Source organism: Rattus norvegicus, chromosome 2 (genome assembly GCF_021556685.1).
Source record: "Rattus norvegicus strain SHRSP/BbbUtx chromosome 2, alternate assembly SHRSP_T2T, whole genome shotgun sequence".
NCBI classification, from domain to species: Eukaryota; Metazoa; Chordata; class Mammalia; order Rodentia; family Muridae; genus Rattus; species Rattus norvegicus.
Window position 1 is genome coordinate 198,731,142 of NC_141535.1, and position 8,859 is coordinate 198,740,000.

The 8,859-nt window shown below is 45.9% G+C and overlaps 1 protein-coding gene across 3 annotated transcripts in view; it reads left to right on the forward strand.

The window, feature by feature from the left end:
* The first annotated feature begins 1,000 nt into the window (after nucleotides 1-1,000).
* Henmt1 (HEN methyltransferase 1) overlaps nucleotides 1,001-8,859 on the forward strand; it is a 17,323-nt gene continuing 9,464 nt past the window's right edge. Inside the window, exons 1-5 of one of the 3 annotated variants that reach the window (XM_087613504.1) lie at nucleotides 1,001-1,333; nucleotides 2,105-2,248; nucleotides 3,586-3,711; nucleotides 6,286-6,398; nucleotides 7,198-7,332. In XM_087613504.1, the coding sequence (XP_087469630.1) occupies nucleotides 2,207-2,248; nucleotides 3,586-3,711; nucleotides 6,286-6,398; nucleotides 7,198-7,332 (416 nt within the window). In that variant the 5' untranslated portion in view covers nucleotides 1,001-1,333; nucleotides 2,105-2,206. 3 annotated transcript variants of the gene reach the window in all.

The window sequence follows — 8,859 nt, forward strand, 5'->3', positions numbered from 1 at the left end:
AGTCTGTTTGAACTGCATGTGTGCTAAGCCATCAGGAAACTCTCCAACTGTAATAATACATGAATGATCCTATCTCAAAAGCTGGAGTTACAGTTTTCTCCATGAGCTCTAGACTCTCAAGTACTGAAAACAAGATGTAATTTATCTTTGTGCTAACCTGTAACTATCAGGGTGATGCTTTTGCACAGGTAAGTTAGTGGACATTTGAATATTTAATATTTCATTTGTGGCTTTTTTCCCCCTTAGAGGCAAGTGTAGACCAGCATTCTTTTTTTTTTCCCCCCCGGAGCTGCGGATCGAACCCAGGGCCTTGCGCTTGCCTAGCAAGCGCTCTACCTCTGAGCTAAATCCCCAACCCCGTAGACCAGCATTCTTTAGTACTGGAAGGTTTTCTTAAATTTCTGATCCCTAACTCCAAGCACTGTCACCACAGGCATGCACTACACCATGTCCAGCTTATTTATGGTATATTTAGCAGGCTACTCACTAGGAAACACAAGCTTTGGAATAAACTAATGAATATTTGAGACAAGGGTCTCATGCTGCCTAAGCTGGCATGATTGTTGACTTTGATTTCCTGATTCTCCCCACTATGTGAGATTACAATGTGCCTTCATGAAACCTGGGTCAGTTTTTGCTTTTAAAGCAGTTTTTTCCTCTCCTTCTCCCATCTCAGGTGTTTCCATCACCTTCTTTGGTTGCATACAGCAAGTGTAAAATTGACAAAAAGGAGGGCATACTAACACTACCCGTTTTCTGAGATCAGGCAGTCCTTAAAGTGTATGTGGTTAAAAAAAATGGTTCAGTGTTGGAAGCTGAAAGAATATGTTTAAGAGCTTAGGTGGTTGGGATTCAACTTTACCCAGTTTATGGTCCCTATAAGACCCTCGTGCCATTAATTGTTCTGGGCCAGCAGGCTCGCGCTGAGCTCACCTGCCTCTTCTGTGGCCTGCCATTGGTCCGGAGGATGTCCACGTCTCTTGCGCGCACGAGAAGCCTCGCACCCGGGGCTCCACGGACCTAACAGCCACAGAGCCTGTAGCCTGGCCGCCGGTCTGGTCCGTACCCAACAGTCGCGGCAGGGGCAGGTCGCTGCAGCGCGAGGGTCTGGGATGCTGTGGGGCTGAGAGTCGTGGTTCCCGGGGTTCTGAAGATCGGTGGGAAAATGTCTTCGGGGCATGCGCCACAGCGGCCGTTAAGTGACCCAAAACCGACACCTTGGAGGCGTCAGCCTGGAGGAATAGGGCCGGAGCATGGCCGAGCTTCGCACGCCCAGCGAGGACCCTGAGGGCTCAGAGCGCAGGCGCGAGGCGCAGGGCTAGCGGGCAGCCAGGTGAGGAGCACGGGTGGAGCAGCGCGGCTGCGCGGGCGTCAGGGGCGGGGCCCGCAGCGGCACGGTTCTGGGCGGGGCTTTGTCTGAGCAGCTTGTTTTCCGTGGTGGATTTGCCTCTTGCCCATGGGTAAGTGATGCTGGGGCTTGATGAGGACTAGAGATGGAACACTAACACCATTACTCACACCCCCGAGCCGAGGTTCATAAATACACATCAGGAAACCACTGAAAAGCTGATGGTTGATCTCTTGTTTACTTCAGATTAAGTTCTAGTTGTTAGGAACATGTGTAATAGAATACCAACATTCAAGTCCCCAAGTGAATTGGATCGGTGTTGCAGCTTCACTGGCTCATTAAGGGCATCCGCCGCACCCCGGATTCATTTGATGATGTTTGAGAAGGTACTGAAAGCAGAATGGATGAGGTTGAGATTTCGAGGATGACGTTGAACTCCCACTTTCCGAGTGCTGAGTTACTGCCGAGCACCACTGGGTCTGGTTTTATGCAGTGTTGGGGAGATCCAATAAGCTTCAGACTTGCTATGTATGCATTCTATAAAACAAGCAGCATCTATAACTCAAGGCCGAGGATCTTAGCACTAGCGTGTATCACACTGAGCTAGTATTATCGCACTTTGCCGAGTTGCATGGTTTTAGAACCCGTCATCAGCATCTCACTGCTTACAGGGTGAAAACTCTGTGGGCAAGTGGTAACAGAGGAGAAGGCGGCAGAATGCTTACACCTTTTCCTCCGGACCATCGTTTCTTCCAGGCATCTCGTATGAAAAGGGTTTAATTGGCATTTACAGCTGAGTTGCCGCTGATTCTGATACAGAGCCCAGAGGATAAATCTGGATTTTTACTTTTTGTCACAATGGAAGTCGAAAACCAAATGGAAACGGCAGAAAACATACCGGTAATTGGCACCCTTCTTACCCACCCATATGGGTCTCATGTACTCTGGAGAAATGACAAACCATCCTATTTGGGCCCTAGCATCTCTCCCCAGGGCGTTGAACTAAGTAAATGTCCACATTTGATGCATATAAAGTAAAAACACAATTGTTATTTAAAAAAAAATCTCTAAACAAGCAAATGGGTCACCTGGAGATTTTATATTTCCTTTTCTTTACCTAGAGAGTTTAAAGTGTAGAATTTTATCTGAGGTCCATTGAGACTGAAGACTTTGCATTTCTAAGTTTCCAGGAAGATGTTATACTCGTTGAGGGACCACACTTGGAAACCTAGGTGGAATCTCCCTGTGTGTAGCGTTTGGGCACTATCTAGTGCAACCGAGAAAGGAACCGAACTTTACCTTGATTAATTTTGGCACTAATTAAACTCTGGGTTCAGTTCCCAGGACATCTAGGGAGAGGGAGAGGAGGCGGGGGTGGGGGGGCTTGGTTGCATTCAGGGTGTGTTTTATTGTATCGCTGGGGATGGAGGCCAGGGCCACACCCATGGAAGACAAGTGGTCTGCTGTGCTAATCTACATCTCAGCCCCATGTGTAATGGGCTTTTATTGGATATTGTTACTCTAGTTACAGGTTGTTTTGGTTTAGTCCTTTACAGTACTTGTAGGAATAGTAGGGACAGCTGCTGCAGAGGGACAGCTTACATTTCTTTTTCTCTTGGATCTGCTGGGGGGAAGTGGAGGCTATTCTGACTTAGGGCTGTTGCAACAAGAACAGAAGGGTTTAACTCTGGGTAAGTAAAGCTAGGGCAGCTGAAGATGGAAATATACAGAGAGAGATGTAGGCAAGGAGTAGGGTATGGGAAGATAGGATAAATGCATAGAAAATTAAGAAGAAACACGAAGGTGGGAAACTCACTTTAATGGAGTTAGCAAAATTCTTGCTAAAACTGGCCTATGCAGTCCAAAGACTGGGATCCAAACTCAGATCAAAGCCCTGATAGAGAAGGGGCCTCAGAAGTTTGAGGGAAGCCTGGGAGGTTGAGAGAGAGAGAGAGAGAGAGAGAGAGAGAGAGAGAGAGAGAGAGAGTGTTTCTTAGTCTTCGGTCTGTCTGGACCATGGTCCTTGGCAGTTCACACAGTAAAGAGGTCCCTGTTTATCTACAGGACGCAGAAAAGCCCTGTCAGGGTGCACTGCAAGGAGCTTGTGTAGCATGGTGACTTTTTGGTGACTTTACGTCTGAGCTGCTGTTGCCCAGATTGATTGATCCTTTTGTTTTCTTCTTAAATGTCTAAAGTCATGTGTGATTGAAACCTTTCTGTTGTTTAAAATCCTGCAGTGCAGTATGCTTGGTGATAATTTCAAAGAAGTTTGTGCAGAGAAGGTAATTAGGTTCAGGCCGCCATTATACAAACAACGGTACCAGTTCGTTAGAGATTTAGTGGATCGCCATGAACCCAAGAAGGTAATTATTATTATTATTGTTATAAATGGTTAAGACTGCCCTATTAAAGTGGTTTATCAATATACTCATAAGACACAGGCACCCCCCCCCCCCCCCAGGATTCAGGATTAAAATAAGGGCTTTGGCCTGCTAGGCAAACCGTCTACTACTGAGCTACTTCCGCATCCTGAAAGTACTTGGGTGATTTGGGGCGTTGGATATGATTATAGTACCTCATATACAAGTAGGAGGAAACTGGCAGTAAGAAAGGAAAAAAAGACATGTGGTTTTGTAGATCTGGCTTCTAGCTCGTAGGCTCAAGGGATCATCCTGCCTCAAGTTCTCGAGGCAGAGACTGCCAGTGTGCCCAGCAGGAGAAACTTCAAAGTGATTATTGCAATAGGGAGAAGACTTTAAGGGTAGGAGCTCTATGTGTTTAGAGTCAAGGAGGTTTTTTTTCCCCTTTCTTCTTTTTTAAACCATAGGAGCATGAACAAAGTCGCAAATTGGGAAACTCATTGTGATAATCCCAGGAAGGGCCAGCAACAACATTTTTAACAGTTATTAAGGGCAGCTTAATTACGGTTATTTATTTTTGGAGACAGGGTCTTATAGTTCAAACTGGTTTCCAACTCCACTCTCCTGCCTCTCCCTCTCAAGTTTGTGATTACAGTGTTTGCCCTGACACCTGCCAAACACCACCCTCCTCCCCCCCATCTGTTTTCCAATGTAAGGTCTGGCTATGTTGCCCCAGCTGGTCTCAAACTCTTGGGATGAAGCGAGTTCTTTCCCCTTCTCTCCTTTCTCCTCTCCCCTCCCATCTCTCTCTCCCCTCCCTTCTTCCTTCCCTACCCCTTCTCTCCCCTTTTCTTCCCCCTCTTTTCTTTTCCTCTTTTCTTCCTTCCTTCCTTCCTTCCTTCCTTCCTTCCTTTCTTTCTTTCTTTCTTTCTTTCTTTCTTTCTTTCTTTTTTTTTCAAGAGGGTTTCTCTGTGTAGTCCTGACTGTCCTAGAACTCTGTAGACCAGGCTGGCCTGGAACTCAGAGATGCCTCTGCTTCCCAGTGCTGGGATTAAAGGTGTCTGCTGCCACACCTGGCCTCAAGTGATCACTTGCTTTCAATTGAGCCTTTATTCTTCCCCTGACAGTAGTGGGGCTCCAGGCATTTCCCAGCCTGGTCGGAAAGAACCACTGAGGAAAAGCGATTTCATCAGTTTGCAGAGGCACAGTTGAGTGGCGTGGGGGTTCAGTATGGAGTTTCACATGGCTCACTGTGATTGTTTCTTAAACAGTTTGAGAAATTGGGGCTGGAGATGTAGCTCAGCTTGTAGAATGCTGGCCTAGCATGCACAAAGCCCTGTATCTCAGAAACTGGGTATAACTGTTTAAGCCATTAACCCAGGACTCTTAGAACTCAGGAGGCAGAGGCAAGAGGATCAGAAGTTCAGGGTCATCCTTGGCTACACTTCAAGCCAGACTAGGCCACAGGAGACCCTGCCTCAATAAACAAATTAATACATAAACATAAGAAATGAATTAAGAAATTAAATTTCTCTATGAGAGAGGAACAGAGCAGAGTTTTAGCAAGCTTTGTTTCTGAAGCATGAGGCTAAAACGCCAACCTCTGCTGGCACGGTGCCACAGACTTGTAGTCCTAACACACTCAGGCAGAGGCACGAGGATTGCCCTGAGTTTGAGGCCATCCTGGTCTGCAAAGTGGGTTCCAGGCCAGCAAGGAGTACATATGGAGGCCCTGCATAAACAAACCAAACCAAAAGCAACAAATCGCTTAAAAAAAGACTCAACTTATGATTCTTGCTTTGTAGCTGAGGGTAGCTTTGAACTTCCTATCTTTCCGCCTCTGATTTGCCAAGTGCTAGGATTATGAGTCTGTGCTATGACTCTTGGTTCACTTAGAGCTGGGAATGGGACCCAGGGCTTCAAGCATTCTAGGCAGGCACTTTTTTATCAATTCAATTGCAACTCCAGCCTAATGTGATTCTGAACGGGTCTAGTCTTCCCTGGACCCCCTAAGGCAGGGTCTCATATCCTGGCCACCTTCAAACATAGTTTTCTGCCTCAGCATCTCCAGTGCTAGGATTATAGGCAGAAGACTGCCATGCCTTTTTATCTTCCTTGTGTCAAATATAGACAGTAGCAATTGTTCTGAACAGGAATGGTCCTGTGTCCTTCCACATAATGGCTTTATGTTTTCACTCCTGACACGGTCTCCCATGGAGACAGGATACACACACACTGACACACACACACACACACACACACACACACACACACACACACATACACACACACACACACACAGAGATGGGGGCCCCCCAAAAGGTCAACATTGGTGTGTCTTCCTCTGTCACACATTAGGAATGTTTTCTGAGGTAGGTTTCTAACTGAACTTGGATATGTCAGATTTGGCGAGGCTGTAGGTAGGAATACAGGCACATTCCGCCACCTGACTTGATATAGGTGCTGGGCTCTGAACTTAGCTCGTTATTCTTGCAAGTACCCCTCCCCTCCAGTTTTAAAAACTCCCACCTTTCTGGCTATGAATGTCTTGCAAATGACACTGTGTCTCATCTATAGGTTGCAGACCTGGGATGTGGTGATACCAAGCTCCTAAAGCTGCTAAAAATCTACCCATGCATTCAGCTGCTTGTTGGGGTGGATATCAATGAGGAAAAATTGCATTCAAATGGGTAATGCTTCTAGTCCTATGGTGTGGATGTGGTTTGTCCCCCAAAGTTGCTTGTGTTGGAAGCCTGGTCCACAGAATAGTAGTAGAACTATGGAGAAATGAGGTATAGTCATAGGTCATGGAGTCTTTTCCACACTAAATGCATCTTCTCTTTTTCTCTCTCATCAGACACGTTATTATGATATAATGCAGAGCACCCTTATTTTAAATTTGCAGTGTGCCACCATGCCTGGTTTAAAGCCTGACTCTGAGGTGTGGGTTAGTTCTCATGGCTGGGTTAGGTCTCGTGACTGCGTCAGTTCTCAGGGAGGATGGTAAAGGGAGCATGCACTTGGTGCCTTCACACCACACTCCCTCTTCTGCCTCTCTGACACATATTAGATTTCTAGATCATTTCGAGACCTGCTCTTCTAAAGAGCAAAGAGCCAAAACACCTCTGGTCCAAAGAGAGGCAAAGTGTGAAAATGAACCACATTGAGCATTAAAATCGTGTTCTTCCTGGCCTAAATCCCACTGCGGAAGGAACTTGCCTGATGGCCTAGGGTTTTGTACAAGAAGAGAAAAGCAGGCCAAGTTAGAGTCACATCAGTGTGGGCAGAAGGTGATAATCTAGAGCTGTAGCTGCCAGAACCCCTTTTCTCTTTATTTTGTGGGGTTGGGAATAACAGGAAATGGTTGCCGGGTCAGGGGCTCTCCTTGCTTAGCTGGGAAGTCCTTTGCCACCGAGCCGCTCTCTAGCCCCGGGTTTGCTAAGTCGGTTGCTTGCCAGTGTTTCTGACTTAAGGACGGTTCCTTTGCAGGCATCGCTTGTCTCCCTATTTGGGGGAGTTCGTAAAACCCCGAGATCTAGATTTGACTGTCACCTTGTATCATGGCTCTGTTGTGGAGAGAGACTCGCGCTTGCTTGGATTCGATTTGATAACATGCATTGAATTGTAAGTCTGAAAGTTGTATTCATTTTGGAAAACATGAAGGAGCTAGCCTCAGAAATGAATGTGGTTATTTGCAAAACAAAAAAAAGCTCATCACTTGGGTGTATCTTTTTACTTTTAGTATTTTACTTGGGAATTCCAAATATGAAGACAATTCCAAAAATAGACATTCATATACTCCCCACACAGCCAGCTGTTAATGCGTCCCTTCTCTTGCTTATCAGGTTACACGTGCACTCTCTCCCTCCACACAGTGGGTTTCTCTTGAAATAATTAAGGGAAGATCCGTGTGTGTGTGTGTGTGTGTGTGTGTGTGTGTTTGCCCCTGTTTAAAGATTTCATTCGTGGGGCTGGAAAGATGTCTTAGTTATTAAGAACACTTGTTCTCCCAGCACCCATATGGTAGCCAGCATCCATAACCCTCTTCCATGGGCTCCGACTCCTTGCTTTGACCTCTGAGGGCATAAGGTACGCAAGTAAACACTCACTTGCATAATAATAAACTTGTTTGCATTTCTCTTTTTATAGTGCATTATGTTTATTAGACTTTAAATTTACTTTTATGTGTATTAGCATTTGCCTGGATATATGTCTCTGTACCATATGTGTACAGTGCCTGAGGAAGATTGGATGCCCTGGGACTGGAATCACAGACAGTTGGCAGTTGTGAGCCACCATGTAGGTGCTAGGAATTGAACTCTGTTCCTCTGGAAGAGCAGCCACTGCTTTTAACCACGAGCCATCTCTCCAGACTCTGTCTTCCTCCCTCCCTTCCTTCCTTCCTTCCTTCCTTCCTTCCTTCCTTCCTTTCTTCCCTCCCTTCCTCCCTCCCTCCCTCCCTTCCTTCCTTCCTCCCTTCCTGAGTCCAACATAAACTTGATGTATGTAGTCTTGAATTATTTATCCTGTCTCGTTTGCCCTAGCTGTTGGGATGTAGGGCTGAGCTACCATTCTCAGTTTTATGTGGTACTAGGGATTGGAAGCAGGCCTTTGCACCTTTTATTTCTCTTGCTCTTGATTTGTAGTCTTATTACATTTTGATCAGCCAGAATACAGGGAATCATATCAGTTTTTCTGTATTAGGCCCTGATGCAGAATGCATTTTAGCAAATGTTCCATGGGCTGCTAAGAATGTGTTTGGGTAGAACATTCTATTGATTATGCTTAGTCCTTTTGACCCACAATTCATTTAATTCAGATATTTCTTTTGTTGGGATGGCCCCGTCAGTTGGTAAGAGTTGGGTATTAATGATTCTCTTCTGCTGTGCTGGGGTGTGATGGCACATATAGAAATTGGAAATGTCTTTAAAACATTATTGTCCCGTGTTTTGAGATTATAATATAACTATGCCGTTTCCCCTCTTCCCTTTTCTTTCTCCAAGTCCTCCATGAATGGTGTTTGTCTGAGAGGGGGCGAGGTTTGCCACTGGTCCCTAGCTCCATCCCTGTCATGGTTTCCTTATCACTTGTAGTTAGAGACTCACAGACAGTGTGGGATTAGCAACTAATCCCACCATTGGGTTCAACCAG